Source organism: Zalophus californianus, chromosome 6 (assembly GCF_009762305.2).
Source record: "Zalophus californianus isolate mZalCal1 chromosome 6, mZalCal1.pri.v2, whole genome shotgun sequence".
Lineage (NCBI taxonomy): Eukaryota > Metazoa > Chordata > Mammalia > Carnivora > Otariidae > Zalophus > Zalophus californianus.
The window spans coordinates 52,425,200-52,446,682 of record NC_045600.1 but is presented as its reverse complement, the minus strand read 5'-3'; the positions used below and the strand labels follow the sequence as shown (position 1 = coordinate 52,446,682).

Below are 21,483 nucleotides of genomic sequence, written 5' to 3'. Positions count from 1 at the left end.
TTTTTATTTTTTTTTTTAAGAAAAAGGATTTGAGAGCACGCACATGTGCGGGGGTGGGGTAGAGGCAGAGGGAGAGAGAGAGTCTTAAGCAGACTCTGTGCTTAGTGCACAGCCCAACACGGGGTGTGCTCTCACAACCCAGAGAGCATGACCTGAGCTAAAACCAAGAATCAGATGCTTAACCAACTGTGCCATGCAGGCGCGTCCTAAAAAATTATCTTTTTAATCAGTGATAACAATTCCACGTTGTAGATTTGAATGTTTTTTTTTTTTTTTTTTTTTTAAGATTTATTTGAGACAGAGTGCAGAGCGAGAGAAGAGAGCACGAGTCAGGGGGTACTGTTGGGAGGGGGCAGGAGGAGAGGGAGAAGCAGGCTCCCCACTGAGCAGGGAGCTCAATGCGGGGCTCAGTCCCAGGATGCTGGGATCATGACCTGAGCCGAAGGCAGACACAACTGGCTGAGCCATCCAGGCACCCCTGTAGTTTTGTATTAAGTTTTAATTCAGTTTATCACATGGCCAAAGTTTAAATACACTTTATCCTAACTGGTGTCCAGTATCTTTGATAAGCAATGTTAATTAGATCTCAAAGTATATAAATTATGGAATGGTCAGGACTCACTCTGTACTGGACAGAAACGCTCAAGGTCACTGTCTTAGTTGTGTAAAAATTTCTTAGGCGGGGGTGCCTGGGTGGCTCAGTTGGTTGAGCAACTGCCTTCAGCTCAGGTCATGATCCTGGAGTCCCGGGATCAAGTCCCACATAGGGCTCCCTGCTCAGCAGGGAGTCTTCTTCTCCCTCTGACCCTCTTCCTGCTCGTGCTATCTCTCATTCTCTCTCTTTCTCAAATAAATAAATAAAATCTAAAAAAAAAAATTTCTTAGGTAGGCTCTCCCCTGTGTTAGAAATAACCAAAGGTAGCTCTTCACCAATATCCCATCACCTTCAGCCAACTGTAGTACAGAGAACAAGCATTTTTCTTTTTTTTTTTTAAAGCTTTTTATTTATTGAGAGAGAATGGTAGAGGCAGAGCATGAGAGGGAAGAAGGTTAGAGGGAGAAGCAGACTCCCCGCTGAGCAGGGAGCCCAATGTGGGACTCGATCCCGGGACTCCAGGATCATGACCTGAGCCGAAGGCAGTCGCTTAACCAACTGAGCCACCCAGGCACCCAAGCATTTTTCTAGTAGCTCAAAAATCCCAGGACTTACTAAATGTCTTGGTTTGGGTCATATTATTGGTCAGGGGTATATAGTACTGTAATTGGCCAGTCCTGAATTCCTGAAGCCCCATTTGAATCACATGGGCTGAGAAGGAAAGTGCAGAGTAGTGCTTTCCCAAAGGAAATATATTGGAAAAGGTAGCTGGGAGGTTTGCTTATTGGTTCATTAAAAAATAATAAAAAATCAGTGGATATTCATTGCAACGTATTTTTGTTTCGAAGTGGAAATAAGTCCAAAACTTTATAAATTTATCAGTTTGGTTTTTGTATATTCCAGAGGATTTTTTTTTTTCCTTCCCTCTCAGGCTTTTGAATGCTTATGATGAACATCAAACACTCCTAAAAGAACAGGATTCTTTAAAAAGGAAAGCAGAAAATGGGTATGTAACTCCTTGCTGAATCAGGAAGGGATGCTTAAAAGAAGACATTTCATTGTGGAAATGCCTTTAAAGATAAATATTTTTACATGTTACCTTCATGTTGTGGTAATTTAGTACTTTATATTCAGGATTTGAAAAAAATCATACAAAACTGAGTGGTTAAAAACTTTACTAAAACAAATATACATAGGTACAAATGTATACACATTCATCCATTTGTTTTAAAAGTACTTACCTGTGGGAGTTTTGAAAGTTTCTGTTTTGTCCTTTTTAGATCAGAAGAACCAGAGGAAAAGAAAGCTCACACAGAAGATACAACTTCATCATCTACACAGATGATTGATGGTGATTTACAGGCAAATCAAGCTGCATATAATTATAGTGCCTGGTATCAAGTGAGTTCACATAATTGAATTTTTTGTTCATAGATGTTAATTAGAAAAGCATAAGTTAGGATAGTTTTTTTTTTAACAACTACTTCTACTCCAGACTGTACAATATTGTCTTATGTGGTTAAGTCTTAGAATTTTAGCAGTGAACACATGCCTGTTTTCTTAAATGTATCTGCTTTTATAAATGGAACCAGCCAGTTCTAGTATGCTAACGTGTGCTTTTTCCTTTCAGTACAATTATCAGAATCCTTGGAATTATGGACAGTATTACCCTCCCCCTCCAACCTGATGAGAAAATGTATCAGATGGAATGTGTGAAAAATATGAAATTATTTTTTTTTAATGAGGGATGTAAACATAGCGTAAACTTGTTGTATTTGATAATTTGTCTTCCTGTTTCTGTGTAACATGATTTGTTTAGTAATAGGGAAAAATGTCACTTAGTAGCTTACCACAGATACTATTTCCTACCATTTATAAAATTTACTTTTTATTGGAGAACTATTTTTTTGATTTTTGCATTAAGTGGTCTAGAATTCTTTTGCAGTGCATTTGCAACAGAGTTTTGTAGCCTTAAGGGGTAGGAAAAAAAACTGACTGCAAATCACGTCAGTGTAGTACAAGATCTGAAAATACATAAGGGCTGGTTATTAAGGATTTACCTCTGTAAAAAAAATGGATTTTTAACCTTTGATGACAAGGTTTTGTCTGTTTCAGTTATCCTTGTGAATTTGGATTTAACTGCAGAAAAGATATACTATTAAACACTATGTCTTGGGATAGAGATTATAAATGAAAAAAATGAAATGTTTGCATCCCTTTTAAAAAATGAAAATCATATCAAAAGTATGTTGTTTCAGGAGACTTTGTATTTAGAATATTCATGTAAAATTTGTGAGCAAGCTTTCATTTTGATCAAACTGATCATCCTCATTTTTATAATAAAACTGAAGAAGACTCCTCTACAAATTGTTACGAATTTATTGGGGGGTGGATCACCTCACAGTATTAACTTTTATTCATCATTATTAGTGGTTCATTGGTTTTGAAAGTATACTTTTCTTGAATTTAGTTATTATCTTCTTGCCAGAATTAGACCATTTAGCTTTTTGCTTCCTCCATTTCTGTCCTCATTTTCACTATACAGGAGTATTTATTTAAAGATTTTTTAAGAGGAGGGGCACCTGGGTGGCTCAGTTGAGTGTCCGACTCTTGGTTTCAACTCAGGTCATGACCTCAGGGTTGAGATTGAGCCCCATGTGGGGCTCCGAGCTCAGTGGGAAGTAAGCTTGAGATTCTCTTCCTCTCTGCTCCTCACTCTCCCTCAGGTCGTGCGCATGCACTCTTTCTAAAATAAAAACCTTAAAAAAGAATTCTTAAAAGATCTTTTAAAAAAGAGTAAAGATTTTAAGAGGAGTACCCCTGGCAAAGCTGTCTAGACAATTTTACTGTAACTCCCTGTTCTGATTAAAGCCTTATTAGCTCTGGTTAACCTAATCAGAACATTTATGTATCAACACCAAACAAATCAAGACACTGAATATGTTTTTATTGAGCCTTTTAGTTTACAACATGAGGTAAAAGGAAAGTCATTTCTCCTTAACCAATATTTTACACAGCTGTAGTAAAATATTTCGAACTTTAGGGAATTATAATGGATTACATATATTAAAAGTTGGGGATTGGGTAAACAATATCGGAGTTCTTGAATTCTCCAGTTGACTCTTCCCTTACAATAGTAACCAGCTCTAATTAGTTACATAAGTTTCTTCAAGGCCATGTTTTATTGTTGCTGATGTCTTTATATCCGAAGCATTGCTATTTCAGTCAATATCCACTAACTCCACTTCAAAAATGAGTTTTGCATTTGGTGGAATTCTGTTGAAGGAGTCAAGGTAAATTCGATAAAAATTGTTTCTTCCTTCACTCCCAATAACCTCAGTCTAAAATTGAACTATATATAATGGATATTGGGTATTAACCCCAAAGGGAAGGACTTTATGACTGATTGAGGCGCTAATACATACTAGCCTAGTGGTTCTTAAAAGTATCTTTGTGAATGGTGATCATAACCTATTGGTATAGGCTGACTAGATAGGTTGAGCTTGGACTAGGATCTTCCTTTCTTGGATGCCTCCTAGTACTCCCAATTTAACCACCACCTAATGAAGATTGCTGCTCCGTGCTTTAAAAAAAAAAAGTGATTTCAATCTAGTTGGGTGTAAAAGTTATATTAAATCAAAGTTCATTATGAGGTAGTCCCTGGTATCTGCTATGAATTTTAAGATGCTGAGTTCAGAGAAGTGTGATTTTTATCTGGTTTTGAGATGCTTCACATGAGAGAGGGGGAGCTGTAGTTGGGCCATCTAGTTTTGATAGGCTTAGAGGAGGACTATTATATTCCTACATAATCTTAACTGATAAGATTGGAGAGGACTTCCAAATTTTTTAAGTTACTTTAACTGATCCAATTAGTCCAATGGGAATGGAACCAACAACAGAAAAAACTACTTTCTCACTTAGTTATGGGACTGTTCTGGTCAACATGGTCAGGAGGCACGGCTTTTTAATTTTCACAAACCAGGCCTATCAGAAAAGTATCATCAGTAGTAGTAATCACATATGCTTACACGTTGTTGGACCCATGGTCTCCTTAATTTCATAACTGGTAATCCCCAACATGTGTTCCATTTCTAAGCTGAGTACCCATTTACTTGCCTGAAATTATACTGTAGCATAAAATTACCATGAGCCATACTTGTATCCTATAATTTGCTTTAGTTCTTTGTACTGGACATCTTAACTCCTTGAAGTACATCCTTCATACAGTAACAATTGCCTTTCAAAGATGAAAACTTAAAACCTCATAGTTTACCTCTTAAAAATAAAAAACTTGAGTTCCAGAAGAAAAAAGGTAGATTCTATTCTAGCTCAAGTTCGCACACTTTGTATCAATAAAAAATATTAACTACTGTCTATATTGGAGGTCTTGACACAGAAGCATCTAAATATCAGGAATACTACTCTAGACATGATTCCTGATCTGGAAGTTAACCTAGACAGTATCTTTTATACATTCAGGTGGTCTTTCTTCGTGTTTTTTCTTTACTGACAAAGGAAAAAAGGATACTTGGCATCAGGCTGTCCTTTCTTTCCATAAGCCCATTCTGGTTCAATCTCTAGTCGAGCCTTTTCTCCTTTACTCATAGTTAAGAGTGCTTCATCCCACTAAAGGCAAGAATATGAAATAAAAACTAACGATAATTTGCAAAAAAAAAAAAAAAATTCATGAAAAACTAGAAGGCCAAATATACCAAAAAACATTCTGTTACTGGATTTCATTGTATTGTAAGGTAATGTCCTTGGGTGAATCTTTGTCCTTTATTTCCTCAATGAAAAAAAATATTAAACAGTAATTTTTTAGTGCAGTACACTTTTTTTCTTACTAAATTATTTACTCATTTCACTTGCACCACAGGTCAAAATTCAAACTGTACTCATTTAGTTCTAGAAAATTATTGGACATTTGTAGATAAATCAGTTCATAGGCTAAATCAATATGTCATAAAGTATATATTATTAAAATTAATAAGGCATCTCTATATATATAATTCTTAGAAGTTTTATAATGTTTCATCATCTGTGATATTAAAATACTTGATTTGGTCACTAATTCTTTAATTTTATTTTATTATGTTATGTTAGTCACCATACATTACATCATTAGTTTTTGATGTAGTGTTCCATGATTCATTGTTTGCGTATAATACCCAGTGCTCCATTCAATACGTGCCCTCTTTAGTGCAATACACTCTTAAAATGCTACAATGTGAAGGCACTTTTGTAAATGATAGATGTTCTAAGTTATGGAAACCAGTTTATTAGTACTATCATAAAAAACTTGCTACACTTGTTATATCCTAGGGCAAACTTCTGAATTTATATTATAGGGATAAATTAACAATAGAATTGTCTTAAGATCACTAGACTGTGGAGTCATGATGGCACACATAAGCTACATGTTAGGGCATTAAGACCTTCTGTAGAAGGTAAAACTTTTCAAAGAAATGATATAGGTTTCTGGGCTGCCACTCCAGTTTGTCCAAATTTGGATCTTTTACATTTTTTTTTTTTTAAGTAAACTCTATCCCCAACGTGGGGCTTGAACTCACAATCCCCAGATCGAGTCACATGCTTTACCAACTGAGCCAACCAGACGCCCTGGATCTTAAAGCCAGTTCCTAAAAACAGTTAAATTAACAGGATGCAAAGGTAAATATAATGACTAATATCAAATACTCTGTTGAACTGTCACTGTCACATAAAGCTTAAGGGATAGAGATCTGTTACATAATGGAAATTAAGAATATGGTTCACTAGAAGAAATACATAAGCAAATTAGTCATAGAAACAGAAAAATTGATCAACTTGATACACAGTATCAATTAGGTATAATCAAATAGCAGTTAAGGTTATTTTCAACTAAACCTTTAGTTTCAAGATGTTTTATAATCTGTTTTGGGCTTTGAATATGAATGAGCCATATTTTAGGACTTACCCACAGTATAAAGAATAACACAGGTTCTCACAGTGCATTTAATAGGCATTTCAGTTATAATGTTTGATGTTGTGAATAAAGACATTTTAATGGGCCCTGGAATAACACCCTGAATTCAGTGAAGCCGATAATCAACCCTGCTCTATTACCTCCTTTTGTACACTGCATTGGTCAGTACAGCTCGATCCTACCTTCTTCCCCTTTTCTCAAAGTTTCCTTCTATTATCTCTCCCTTGTAAGGGTAGGTAAAAAAGGCATATTTATGTTTGAAAGATTTCCTGGTGTTTGAACCCCAGTTGTGAGAGGTGAAAAGGCCCAGAACTTTTGCTTCTATCATTAAGTACTTCAGTGAAACAGATATTTTACCTTTCTCTATCATGAGTAAGTGGTAAAACAACTATGTAACATTTTAAAAGAATATTAAATTTAGAAAGCTAAACTTGCTGATGAATTTATGATGAAAAAATAGTAAAAGGGGTAAGCAAGAAGAAAATATTTGAGTCTCTATGCACTGTAGTTATGCACACTTGTTTAGCAACCTTGAGGAAGATTGTACCGTCCATAACCAAGACCCAGAAAACTTGTGCCAGATCAGTTAGCAATGATAGCACCTGATTTGTCAGACTCCAAAGAGTGTTTTTGTCATATCCCCAATCCTAATGATGGTGCCATACCACATGTAGCATGTGCCAGAATATCTATTGATTCATTGCCATTTTTTACTTACTCCTCTGATAACTTTGCCTATTCCAACCTTAAAACTTAAAGGCTTGGCATTTTTCTTCTTCTTTGAACCTGTAAAACAAATTTTCCTTATAATGCATGATGAAATTAAGTTCCAATGGAAAAACACTGATTTAAGTCTTTAATTTTAGAACTTACCATATTATGCATTTGAAAAGAAAAATTCAGAAAGGTAACTCATCAAGAAAATTCTGTACGTAAAAATAGTCTAAAAGGGGGGAGATAATATTTACACTACTAAAACAGCACTCCGTTCTGCTTTTTACATTAAATACGAAAACCTCAACTTTGGGACATTAACCAAGTTTAGACTAAGCTTATTTTTTGCTCCCCAATGACCAAGAGGTATTTATTCACCCAGCCAATAAAGAGTGAACTGAAGACCTCTGAGTACAAGTAAATCACAGGTGCAGAAGACTTCTGGAAAAAAGTGACAGCCAAGAGAAAGGTACAGCCAACTGTTCATGTACCACACAAATATTATGTAATGCCTTAAAGCTAAAAAGATAAGATTACATTTAGACTTACTCGTTTGAATATTAGTATCAAAAACAGTCCCATCCTGTAGTGTTCCTGTATACCAGCAGTGAACAACATCTCCCTTTTTGGGAAAGTTGGTTTTATCTCCTTTTTTAAGAACAGATTTTATATATTTTGGTGGACCCTAAAGAACAAACAAAAACAACACACAGAGTTAGTAACTCACATCCTTCTTTTAGAAGGATGACAAAGAGAATTCTTACATAGCCACCAACTGTGACCCAAGTCATCACAGTTTCACAGATGCAGTAACAAACCATTTTGCCTCTGGTTCACCTCTTGGTTTAAAAAAACTCACCATCTAATTGCAAGTCTGTGGTGAGAATATTAGTAAATAGCCTATCTATAATTTAATTTCAAATAACTTCCAGCAGTGCTCGCTTCGGCAGCACATACACTAAAATAACTTATAGCTACCTTGGAAACCAATGTTCTTTTGACAAAATTCTATTATTCCTATAAAGTCATAAGGCACTAAATAAAGCATTGTGACAGTTTTTTCAAAGATTTGAGTTGTTTAGCACCATACTTGACATTACTAAATTTAGAACGAATACAGTAATATTCCATTTGTTTCTGAACTTGAAAGTTCATATAATACACAATTATCAATAGAAATTACTGTAACAGACATATTTCCTAGAACAGAGCAGGATTATCAGGCTCTTTTTTAAAGAAAGGTAAAGGCTAATGAGTGGTGATTCATATATGTGAGAAAAGCAGTTTATTTTTTGCAGTACTTTAGTACTGATAAAAGTGTCAGTTTATTATTGATAAAAAAATATGTATGATAAATGTAAATGGATAGTAAGTTAAAAGAGAAAGACTAATTTGTGCCAGGCCTTTATTATTGCCTTACAATTACTAATGTCAAATGCTGCTCAAATAATTACTTGAGCTATTTTATCCTATGTAAAAATTGTCATAGATTTTATAATGCCAAACAAAGCTCATTACAGACTGTGTTGTATTCTGCCTCCCATAATACAGTCTTTGGTTCTTATCAGTATGATTATTATTTACACTATTTCAAATACTGTGATGCATTAAAGAAACTAATCTTTAAAAGTCAATGTATCAATATTAAGCCCTTTTATTTTTTTAAATGTTATAAAAATTATTTAATGCCAGTGTAATTAACATACAGTGTTATATTAGTTTCAGGTGCACAATAGTGATTCAATAATTCTATTTATTACTCAGCACTCATCAAGGTAAGTGTATTCTTAATCCCCTTCACCTACTTCACCCATCGTCCCCACCTACCTCCCTTCTGGGAGAAAAGCAATTTCTTAATCAAATTTAAGAACATAGAGAATTAAAAAAATATATAGAATTTATACAGAAAACCTGAAAGACTCCAGCAAAAAACTGCTAGAACTGATAAATGAATTCAGTAAAGTCACAGGATACAAAATCAATGTACAGAAATCTGTTGCATTTCTATATACCAATAATGAAACATCAGAAAGAGATACTAAGAAAACAATCCCATTTACAGTTGCACCCAAAATAATAGGATACCTAGGAATAAACCTAACCAAACAGGTGAAAGACCTTGCTCTGAAAAGCATAAAACATTAATAAAAAGAAACTGAAAGGATACAAAGAAAGGAAAAGACATTCCATGCTCATGGATTGGAAGAACAGATATTATTAAAATGTCTATACTGCTCAAAGCAATCTACATGTTTAATGCAATCCCTATCAAAATACCAAGATCATTTTCCACAGAGCTAGAATAAACAATCCTAAAATTTGTATGAACCACAAAACACTCCAAATAGCCAAAGCAACCTTGAAAAAGAAAAGCAAAGCTGGTGGCATCACAATTCTGGACATTAAGTTCCATTACAAAGCCGTTGTGAACAAAACAGTATGGTACTGGCACAAAAACAGAAACACAGATCAAAAGAACAGAACAGAAAACCCAGAAATAAGCCCACAATTATATAGTCAATTAATCTTTGACAAAGCAGGAAAGAATATCCAATGGGAAAAAGTCTTCAACAAAAGATCTTGGGAAAACTGGGCAGCAACATGCAAAAGAGTGAAACTGGACCATTTTCATTCACCATACACAAAAATAAATTCAAAATGGACTGAAGATTTAAATGTGAGACTTGAAACCATGAAAATCCTAGAAGAGAGCATAGGAAGTAAGGTCTCTAACATCGGCTGCAGCAACTTCTTTCTAGATACATCTCTTGAGGCAAGGGAAATAAAAGCAAAAATAAACTGTTGGTACTACATCAAAATAAAAAGTTTCTGCAAAGGAAACAATCAACACAACTTAAAGGCAACCTATGGAATGGGAGAAGGTATCTGCAAATGACATAGCTGATAGAGTGTCCAAAATATATAAAGAACTTATACAACTCAACACCCAAAAAAGAAAGAATCCCATTTAAAAATGGGCAGAAGACATGAATAGACATTTCTCCAAAGAAGACATCCAGATGGCCAACAGACACATGAAAAGATGCTCATTGGGACGCCTGGGTACCGCAGTTGGTTAAGCGTCTGCCTTCGGCTCAGGTCATGATCCCAGGATCCTGGGATCGAGTCCCACATCGGGCTCCTTGCAGCACGGAGTCTGCCTCTCCCTCTCCCTGTGCCTGTTGCTCCCCCTGCTTGTGCTCGTTCGCTCTGACAAAATTAATAAAATCTTAAAAAAAAAAAGAAAAGGTGCTCATTACTTATCATCAGGGAAATGAAAATCAAAACTACAATGAGATATCACCTCACACCTGTCAGAATAGTTAAAATCAACAACACAGGGGCGCCTGGGTGGCTCAGTCGTTAAGTGTCTGCCTTTCGCTCAGGTCATGATCCCAGGGTCCTAGGATCAAGCCCCGCATCAGGCACCCTGCTCGGCGGGAAGCCTGCTTCACCCTCTCCCACTCCCCCTGCTTGTGCTCCCTCTCTCGCTGTCTCTGTCAAATAAATAAATAAAACCTTAAAAAAAAAAATCAACAACACAAGAAACAACAGGTGTTGGTGAGGCTGTGGAGAAAAGGGAACTCTCTCACAGTGTTGGTGGGAATGCAAACTGGGTGCAGCCACTGTGGAAAACAGTATGGAGGTTCCTCAAAAAGTTAAAAATAGCAATTGTACTACTTAGTATTTACTGAAAGAAGAACACTAATTCAAAGGGATACATGCACCCCTATGTTTATAGCAGCATTATTTACAAAAACCAAGATAAGGAAGCAGGCCAAGTGTCCACTGATTGATGGATAAAGAAGATGTAGTATATATATACAATGGAATATTATTCAGCCATAAAAAAATGAATTCTTACCTTTGAAGTGACATGGATGGAGCTAGAGTATAATGCTAAGTGAAGTAAGTCAGAGAAAGACAAACACCATATAATTTCACTTATGTGGAATTTAAGAAACAAAGAAGCAAAAGGAAAAAAGTAAGAGGCAGACAGACAAGACAGACAAACCAAGAAACAGACTCTTAACTGTAGAGAACAAACTGATGTTACCAGAGGGGAGGTCGGTGGGGGGCAGGGGGGAAAAGGGTTAAACAGGTGATGGGATTAAGAAGTCCACTTGTGGTGATGAGCACCAGGTGATATGTGGAAGTGCTGAATTACTATATTGTACACCTGAAATGAATACACTATTGTTAACTAATGTTAACTAACGAATTAAAATAAAAACTTAAAAAAACTTAAAAAGTATAGAATTTTACATTACAAAACATTTAATAATGGGAAAAGAAAATAATAGACATTAAACATCTACTATTTGCCAGTTACATAACACATACAATCCCCACTTACTGTAATCCTCTGAAGAAGGTATCACCTACTTGCATTTTTGCAGATGAAGAGACTGAGATTCAGGGAATTTGCAACAGAGCTGATGAGTAGCAGAGAATGAATATGGATTTGGGTTTGTCTGAATCCAAAGCCCCTGTTCCTTCCACTATGCCTAAATACTTCAAATAATTGTACTAATGATAGTTAACCTCTACTGGTGTTTGTTAAAATAGTTGGCAACTACTGAGTACCCTCTATGTGTTGGGCACTATCCAAATGCTTTACATAAATTAACTCTTAATTGTTTTTACCTTATGAATTAGGTACTATTATTCCTATTTTACAAAAAAGGAACTATAAGGATAGAGTGGTTAAGCAACTTGCTTACAGACCTACAGCTTCTAAGTGGCCGTAGGACTGGAAACCAGGAAGCCTGCATATAAGTCCCATGCTCTTTATCATATGGAATGTCAGGTATAACACAAATCATTTTATTTTTCTTATGTCAATTCATTTAACCTCACAGCAACCTGATAGTCTTTTTTCCATCTTTTACACCAGAAAGTAATGCCTGCATAGAATATAAAGCCATATTCAATTTAGAGCCTAAGAATTAGCACTTTCAACAAAAGCTAGGCTGCCTTTCTAAATCAAGTCACATCTACAGCATGAGTACATGTATTAATTACAAAAGCAAACATTAACTTCCTTGCTGATGCTCCCATTCCAAGCTTGTTTTAATGAAAAATGCTACTATAAATGGTCAGGTGTCTACAAGCAGTGTAAACTGGTGCCATCTCTTTGGAATGCAATTTTAAAAGGTTAGAAGTGTGATAATAACAATACTATTCATACAAATATATGCTCAAGAAGTAATCTGAAAAGCGCCTGGGTGGCTCAGACGGTTAAGCATCTGACTTTGGCTCAGGTCATGATCCCAGGGTCCTGGGATCGAGTCCCGCATCAGGCTCCCTGCTCCTCCCAGGGAGCCTGCTTCTCCCTCTGCCCCTCACTCTCTGTCTCTCATGAATAAATAAATAAAATCTTTAAAAAAATAAAAGTAATCTGAAGCTTAGGAAAAAAAATCTTTGTGCAGTTATTCAATGCACTATTATCCATAGTGGTAAAATAACCACATGTTTATGGTAATCTAATACTCAGTATAATGTGCAAAAATTCTTATAAAGTGAAAAATCAATGGAAATTTCTAACTATAGTAGTATCTCAACTATTTAAATAAATATGCACTTAGAAAATATTCAAAGACAACATTCTGAAATGTTAAACATGTTCATTTCTAGGTGTTGGAATATTATGTATTTTCTGTACTTTTCTATTTGAAAAATAGCATACAAATATTTTTATATCAGAAAAATAAATGATATTTTAAAAATATGGTTGACTTACAAAATCTGGTAATATAAAATGAGAATGACTGTAAATTTTTTATGCAAAAATATTAGACTATCTTAAGACTTTATTAAAGAAATCACACATAACTATTTGAATGGATAAGGTACGATTAGTGAACAATAACCACATTTTAAATCTTAATATCATTTCATTGTTTTCCCATTTGTTGTCCCAAGTTGCTTGGGCATATTGTGTTATCTACATTAAATCTAGGTCCTAGAATAATGCAAAAAAAAACATTAAATTGGTGATTATGGCTCAGTCTTAATGGTGAAGGTGCCAGTCTGCCCAGGGAATAGCCTCCATTTCAGTGTTTCATAAAGTGTCTTTTACAGATCACTTATTCCTTAGCATTGTTAACATTGTTAGAGAAGAAAAGAGGTCTACCATAATTAAGTTTGGGAAACACTAGTTAAAGTTAAAGATGCCTCTATTCTGCATGACTTCTCAGAGTTGTCATCAGCTAACATGCACTGTGAATCTTCAAGGAAACAAAAAGTACAGGTTTTGATGATGCCAGAAAACAACTTGGACCTTCTGGGACTTATATAACACACTTTGAGAAATGCCACTGTAGTTATTTGATCTGATTTTGGGTTTCACTGCAAGAACCTGTTCAGTTCATGGTGAGAAATGAGATCAGTCCCAAGGCTATAGCTGAGTTATGTGCTTGAATTGACCTGGCTTTTACATAATTTCTTGGCTTGCAGCAATTTCTTAGTTGAGAGGGATGAAAAGAACTACATTCTTTTTTTTTTTTTAAGATTTTATTTATTTATTTGACAGAGAGAAACACAGCGAGAGAAGGAGCACAAGCAGGGGGAGTGAGAGAGGGAGAAGCAGGCCTCCTGCCGAGCAGGGAGCCTGAGGCAGGGCTGGATACCAGGACGCTGGGATCATGACCTGAGCTGAAGGCAGATGCCCAATGACTGAGCCACCCAGGCACCCCGAAAAGAACTACATTCTTGAGACTGGATCTGAACTAGATACTTGTAGACAGAGAGATAAAGGAACTTTGAGAGTAATCACTACAATTTCAGTTAACTGGATCACATCATAGCCTCTAAAAATGAGTATGTTACATAATTATCCCTATTATTAATTCAAAAAATATTTGAGCATGTCCCATATGTTAGATACTGAAGATACATAGGGGAGGTGGTAGACATGGTCCTGACCCTCATGCCAGCAGAGAATAGAGTCATGTGTATAACTGTATGGGTTTATGAGACCTAAAGAGGAAGCACAAGTGCTAAGATAGGAATGACACAGCGACCTAACCCAGTATAGCTACAGGCTGGGAGAGGTTTCTTTGAGGTAGGCGACTGGGGGAAGGCTTATAACAGAGAATAGCATTTTTATAGCAGGGCACAGGATGAAAATAGTATAGTCTGTAAGGGAGAAGTGAAGGAGACAGTGGTATGAGATGAGGCTGGAAAGACATGTAGCACATGTTAGGAAACTTTTTTTTAATCTTCAGGTCACTGAACAGCCAATTAAGAGTTTTAAAGAGCAGTTACAGAATCAGATTTGCATTTTATTTTTATTTATTTTTCTAAAGATTTATTTATCTGAGAGAAAGAGCATGTGGTGGGGGGGGGAGAATCTTAAGCAGGCTCTGCGCTGAGCGTGGAGCCCGATGCAGGGCTTGATCTCACGACCCTGAGATCACAACCTGAGCTGAAACCAAGAGCTGGACACTCAACTGACTGTGTCACCAGGGGCCCCTGAGAAAAGAAGTCTTTAAAAAAGGGATATACTTTAGGATTCTCACAAGATCCCTCTAGATTGTTCCAGCCCTTACACCCTTTTATTTGTAGCTCTCTTCTTCTTAACCTCTTAATGATATACAATCTGTTGTCTCATACCTCCTTTAATTGTTAATTTTCTGGAGGGTAAACTATTTTCCCAATAGCTTTTGCAATCCTTTTGTTATACCTTTATTTACCTTAGTAGCTGCTCAATATTTGCCCAGTATATATAACATTTATCAAATAATATTAGATGTGATAAACCTCAAAATTGCTTTATTGTGTGTACATATCCACAAACATTAATTTGTGCTTTTCAACCAACCAGAAAATATCATGTAAATTAACTAGCTTTAGTCAATATAAACTTCTATAATTCTACACTTGAACTTACACTCTGTCTATAAATATCCAAATGCTATACCTTCATCATTAGGTGAAACCTCTTTATAAGACCTAAAGAATATTTTATTAGATTATTATCACTGATACTAAGACTGCTAGGAATGAGTGAGCTTAATTAGCAAGGTATTATCAAAAGTGGCAAGATTATAATCAATGCAGCTCTATTGTGGCTGTTCTAACTGCTGTCCTTGGCTCTACTGAGGCTGTCCATTTGCAGAAATGGTTTTATCTGGTTCTTCAAACCTTTGTACCAAAATGTAAAACCTATGTTGGGAAAGATGAGACAGATGACTCCACACCCTGTAGCCAAGCCTGGACTATTTCTATTGCCAAGGATACCACGTATATTAGAAAAAGCTAAAAATAACCACAGTGAAATTTCTTTCACTCAGTCCAACTTGGCTATAGAATCAGGACCTTTAAATGGCTTTGGAAGCTCAGACGTTCTGGTCAGACATAGAAGAAATACAAAATACAAAGCTAGAGGTATTTTATAGGAAAGGCTTATTAACTGTGAAGCACTGGTTCTTACATGTTTTTTTTCCTGATTCAGTACACCTAAGGGAGATAACACACTCCAAATCAGTGTTTGGTTCACTCAAAGTAGCCATACTCAACCACCCCTTATGAAAAATCAGTGCTGTAAACAAATACTTTTCTCAAATTCACATGAGAAATAAAATAATATTATATACAAACCTCATCCAGAGTCTCTTCAGACTTGGTTTCTTTGGGTTTATCTTCATTAAGCTTCACATTTTTCACCTGCTCAGACACTTTACTTATACTTTCAGTACCCTTGAAACGCTGTAAGGAAAATGTTCTAATGTTTACCATATTCAGGATAGGCTAAAAGCTAGAAGGGACATCTAGATTTTCAACTTTTCAATTTAATGAACATCTACACTATGAAGGCTACATAACTCAAATACAAATTAATGGAAACTGTCTAAGAACAAAGGAAAAATCTTATGTTAAGCATTTTAATCAACAAATTATGAACCTCAAAGCATCTCACAACATAAATGCTGAAAAGGGATTTTTAGAAAGGACAACTGAGGGGCGACCGGGCGACTCAGTCAGTTGGGCGCCCGACTCTTGGTTTCAGCTTGGGTCATGATCTCGGGGTCATGGGATAGAGCCCTGTGTTGGGCTCCGAGCTCAAGGTGAGTCTGCTTGGGATTCTCTCCCTCTCTCTTTGTCCCTCCCCTCACTTGTGCTCTCTCTCGCTTTAAAATGAATATATAAATCTTTAAACGGGGAAAAATACAGATTTAGAAAGGCCAACTCAGACTCAGATATGAATATAATTCACACACAATTCCTGGGGCACCTGGGTGGCTCAGTTAGTTGGGCCTCTGCCTTTGGTTCAGGTCCATGATCCCAGGGACCTGGGATCAAGCCCCATGTCAGGCTCCCTGCTCAGCAGGGGGTCTGCTTCTCCTTCTCCCTCTGCCCCTCCTCCCTTCTTGTGTTCTCTCTCTCTAATAAATAAATCTTTAAAAAATATTCACACAATTCCTTAATAAAGACTCTTTGTTGTGGAAGATGGTCATAGTGAACAAATATTTCTTAAAATTTGTTTTTCTAAAGGTTCAGCATAAGTCTAACTAAGATTTTAAATTCATTAATGAAATGGAACTTACTTTGGATTTTTAACTTTTCAGTACCTTTATTTGTTTGTCTTAATTTAAGCTACAGGGAGTTATTATTATTTTTTAAAGATTTATTTATTTATTTTGTGAGAGAGAGAGTGTGAGCATGGGCATGTTCAAGTGTGGGGAGGGGCAGAAGGAAAGACTCTCAAGCGCAGACTATCCGATGAACAGGGAGCCCAATGCAGGGCTTGATCTCAGGACCCTGAGATCATGATCTGAGCTGAAATCAAGAGTCAGACACTCAAATGACTGTGCCTCTTAGGCATCCTGAGAATTATTTTTAAAAATTTGGTTCCTTTCAAAATATCTTAATATTCCACCATACTGCAGATTAGCTCTCCTAGATTTGGCAGTAGTCCATTTATGATTACAGTTAAGAAAAACTCCAGGTGGAAAAACTTAAACATATTCTGCAAATAAATTTAAAGCTTCTTTTTGTAAATAAAATATCTAAAAAATATTCTTGTAATAAGTGAAACAATACTCACTTTACTTTCAAAAAGATGGTTGTAGGCTGTAACCAAATGGTCCTTGTTAGCTGTCTTGGCCACATTTTTAATGTTTCCTAGTAACTTATGTTCTGCAAGAAACTATAAAGAGAAAAGCTGGTTAGTCAAAATAATCTCCCTCATGTAATAAGGGTCTAAACTTTAGAAAAATGACCTTTTATGTTAGTAATTATATCTTCAATAAAACTACTCATGATGGAAGAAATTGAACATATTTTATACCCTACTTCATAACAAAAAAATATTAAAAAAATGTATTTATAAAAATTATTGACAAGATTGTAACTGTAATATTATGTGGGGGTCACACTGTTGCATACTAACACTTTTCCCATTACAGAACTCACAAAACATTCATACAGCAAGCACATTTTGGTAACTGGATGATGCTGCTACTGGCAGGATGTTACTTGGCCACGGCCCTGGGAGTCTCCAACCATGTTGGGAATAGCTATCTTGACAAATCTGTAACCCATTCTTGGCAGCACTGTTATACAATGCTGGATATATGGTGGTTAAGTGTGTGGGCTGAGGAGTCAGATCATCTGTATTAAAATCCTAGCTACCTGATCTTAGACAAAGCACTAAGCTTTCCTAAATACTCAGTTTCTGTATCATAGTGGAAGATTAATAACAGCAACAATGTCAGAGGGTTGTTGTAAGGATAAATGCAATAGTCCATTTACTGTATTTAACATACAGTCTGTTGCATGGTGAGAACTCAATAAATATTAGCTAGTAGGGCCAATAACAATGTACTTAATAATTCAAAGTAACAGAATTCCATTTCTCTTAAAGTTGGCAAACTTAAACTAAGTTGGCAAATGGACACCAAAATAGTACTTCTGAAATACCGAGTTATCAAAATATAACTTCATCTCAAAATCATGTAATATAGGAATTTTAATAATGTCTTTGTTTTCCTTATTTTATTCTGCTTCCTTTTCTGCCTTCTGGTCCTTGATTCATTTTTTTTACTTTCTCCAAGTTGTCCTCTGGCATTTTCTATCCTTTTGATAAAGGAGCTTTTCTAACACTACCACTACTGTATTTTTTTCTCCTCTGCTTTTCCTCTCCCCCAATTAGAGAAATGTTCTAAATGATAAAGGTTGATGGGGAAAAGTTATTTTGATTAAATGGAAGTAATCAGTTGCTTTTAGGATTCTTGTGATTTCTTTAATAAGATTCCAAAAATAGCAAAAATATAAACATCTCCTTGATATCTTATGATCAATAAAACAGTGATTGTCAAATATAGGTTTAAGTATGTGATTGAATACTAGAGAATATGCACTTAAAAGATTAATCTATTAAAAAAATATTTTGATAATTCAAGTCCCTTGAAATTGTCCCAGGTGGGCCCGTTTTACATTAGATTTCACACTGGGATCATTTGTTCTATAAGAACTTGATGAAGTACAGTATTGAGGCATTAAATGTTAACAAACGACATGCCTAATTTATTCTATTGTTCCAGTTGAAAATACAAATTGACTTAGGAGAAAATAACTCCACTAAAATGGTATAAAATGGAATACCTGAGGCATAGTCTTTCTTTTACCCTGTATTCACAAACACTGAGCATAGTTCTTGCTACTGATGTTGCATAAATATTTGCTGGTATCAGGATACTTATTCTAGGTGTATGGAACTGGTTGTTAGAGAACTTATCTCCTCTTTAAGACATCTCAAAATGAAAATAAACTACAATCCTCACAGAAGAACCCAGAAAGAATTTTTCTAATGCATGTTTAGAACTTAAATGAAAAACTGTAGAGAAACCATACAGACTGCTGTTTCTATTTCCCATAAGTGGGGGATGCAGAGTGCAGGAACTGTACAGTGGTTCATCAATTTAAGAGAAGCATGAATGATCTTAATTTCAGAAGGGAAAGAAGTCAAGTGTGACAAAAAACCAAACCAAACAAACAAACAAACAAACAAACAAACCAAACACTTGTGACCAGAGTCGGGTGGTTAAGATGGAGACTATATTGAAAAATGCAGGGCGTACAGGATAAAGAATGCCAAAAACATTTCTTAGTTTGTGTCTAAGAATGGGAGATACTGTACACGAAATGCGCAAGGAACTACCCTCAGTATAAAGGTGAAAAGGTCATGTAAAGAGTCAATATTTTGAAAAGTTAAACCGCAATCTACGGATTTTCAAAAATTACAAGCATTAGTGTTCAGTATTTAGTAATCGATGAGAAAAGCAAAAAGCACATACCGTTCCCACAAAAATCTTCACAATCCTTCCCATTTCTCTAATGGCCTACTCTCCTCTGCAGGGATCTCACCCAGGTCCCCCCCCAGTGCTCGGACACCCGTCCCAACCCCCGTATCTCCTGGGTTCTTTTTTTTCAGGGCTTCCACCCTCACTCAAGGATCCCAGTGAGGTTTTAATTATGCGATTGCTGCCTGCCTGCCTCAAGAAATAAAGCCGATCCCCTCCCCCCACCAAAACTGGGCAGCCCAAAAGGGCGGGAGCACGGCTCCCCGGCGCACGCGAGGCCTCTCCGGCCTTCCAGGCCACGGGCCGCGCGACGACGAGGGCGGGGGCACGGAGGAATACGGAATGTACGGGCATCTCGGGGGGTGAGGCGTCCCTCTGCCGCACCAGCCCGGCCGCCCCGCCGCCTCTGGTACCGAATCTGAACCGTGGTCCTGTAGAAACTTGATAATGTCCTTCTTGGGTAGCTGCTCGCTGCGCAGCTGCTCCACGGTCCAGGCCCGCTGTGGTACGGCCGCCGCCATCTTCCCCCGCTGCCTCTGCTTTACTGAGCCAGCCCGCCTCGGTTCAGCATCGCCACGCCCTTGGGGCGTGGCGTGGACCCGCCTGGAGCTCGAGGGGGCGGGGTCACGGCGCTACGCTGCGGGATTGGGGCCCGTCTTTGAGTGACGTCGAGGCTGTGCTTTGAAGGCCTCGGTTGACTTCGGGTGTAATCCGGCTGATGTGGTCATTGCAGCGCGCTAGCAGATGACCTGAAACTGTCATCCGCTCTTAATTGGAACCCTTGTGAGGCAACCACTGTTGCCACTGTACCAGCCATTACCTACATTTGTGTATGACCGATGGGCTGCTATGTCTTTAAAGCCCGTATATAACCTGCTTAAAGAAAACAACAGCATTCAGACTTCTAATCACGTTGTATCTAGTTCTAGCCTAAAAGTTCACACCTGAATAGGTTCAGTCCTTCCCATCGGAACAACCCATACACACCATCTCCCTTTTAAAACTCACACAAGTGAAATTAAAATACAACTCTTCCCTTCCCCACCCAATAAATAAAAACACAGGAGAAAGTTTGTTTAAAAGCAAGGTCAAGAAACTTGACCGGGGGCGCCTGGGTGGCTCAGTCGTTAGGCCTCTGGGCTCGGGACATGATCCCAGTGTCCTGGGATCGAGCCCCGCATTGGGCTCAAGGCTCAGCGGGAAGCCTTCTTCTCCCACTCCCCATGCTTGTGTTCCCTCTCTCACTGTCTCTGTCAAATAAATAAATAAAATCTTAAAAAAAAAACTTGACCAAATAAAATGATATAAAGAAGATACACGCAGGATGATGCTTGCGGATGATATTGATATTACTAATGTTCAAAACAACCTCATGATGTGTACCTCGTGTGTAATATGAGGAAGCAAATTTACAGAGGTGACTCCAAGTTACCAAGGTTTAGAGTGGGGAAGCCGGGAATTGTATCCAAGCTAGAAAGCTATCGCTAGAACAGAATAATACCACACCAAAGCGTACTGCTCTATATAATTTATGAAGATGTAATGGTGGAGTTTCAGGAAAGCCTTACTTTTTTTCTTTCGGATTTTCCGACGAACACGGGACCAAATCATTCACTTCGCTCTTAACAATAAAAATAGTAAGATAATGGGCTGTCTTTCCAAATACTGTGAAAAAGAGACCGGGCATTTTTTTTCCCTCAACTTGTGTAAAGAAATAAGACAAGATACTTAATTCGACCTAACACTTGTTTTTCACCTCTTTTTCCGATTTAAAAATAAACCAATAAAGAATAAGAACTGTTCGCTCAATAACGTTAAATTCACAAAAATATGGGTATCCGTTGTCCCTAGGATCTCAAGTTATTTATTTTTTTATCAGTTTAATCAATAGCACTGTAGCA

At 36.9% G+C, this 21,483-nt stretch overlaps 2 protein-coding genes across 6 annotated transcripts in view; one reads left to right on the top strand and one right to left on the bottom strand.

Moving 5' to 3' along the window:
* PRPF39 (pre-mRNA processing factor 39) overlaps positions 1-3,250 on the top strand; it is a 37,627-nt gene extending 34,377 nt beyond the window's left edge. For 3 of the 4 annotated variants that reach the window (XM_027569848.2, XM_027569847.2, XM_027569849.2), the window contains 3 exons: positions 1,527-1,601; positions 1,876-1,996; positions 2,226-3,250. In XM_027569848.2, coding sequence (XP_027425649.1) covers positions 1,527-1,601; positions 1,876-1,996; positions 2,226-2,282 — 253 coding nt within the window. In that variant the 3' untranslated portion in view covers positions 2,283-3,250. The remainder of the gene's footprint in view (positions 1-1,526; positions 1,602-1,875; positions 1,997-2,225) is intronic. The other variant, XM_027569846.2, reaches the window with a different exon arrangement.
* Positions 3,251-3,521: 271 nt separating this feature from the next.
* Positions 3,522-20,151, bottom strand: FKBP3 (FKBP prolyl isomerase 3). 2 transcript variants are annotated; one of them, XM_027569850.1, is made up of 7 exons: positions 19,996-20,151; positions 17,326-17,427; positions 15,879-15,986; positions 7,824-7,959; positions 7,279-7,346; positions 5,124-5,221; positions 3,522-3,871 (listed from the first exon to the last, which is right to left on the bottom strand). In XM_027569850.1, the coding sequence occupies exons 1-7, from the start codon at positions 20,101-20,103 to the stop codon at positions 3,817-3,819; spliced, it is 675 nt and encodes a 224-aa protein (XP_027425651.1). In that variant the 5' UTR covers positions 20,104-20,151; the 3' UTR covers positions 3,522-3,816. The 2 variants fall into 2 exon arrangements, with proteins under 2 accessions (XP_027425651.1, XP_027425652.1); XM_027569851.1 differs by lacking the exon at positions 19,996-20,151 and adding an exon at positions 19,577-19,877.
* Positions 20,152-21,483: the final 1,332 nt, after the last annotated feature.

Coding starts and splice junctions, on each gene's coding strand:
- FKBP3 (XM_027569850.1), bottom strand. CDS start 20,103: ATGGCGGCGGCCGTACCACAGCGGGCCTGGACCGTGGAGCAGCTGCGC. Junction 7,347..7,823: donor TGATACTAATATTCAAACGA/GTAAGTCTAAAT, acceptor TTTGTTTTACAG/GTTCAAAGAAGAAGAAAAAT. Junction 3,872..5,123: donor AAAGGACAGCCTGATGCCAA/GTATCCTTTTTT, acceptor CTCCTTCAACAG/AATTCCACCAAATGCAAAAC.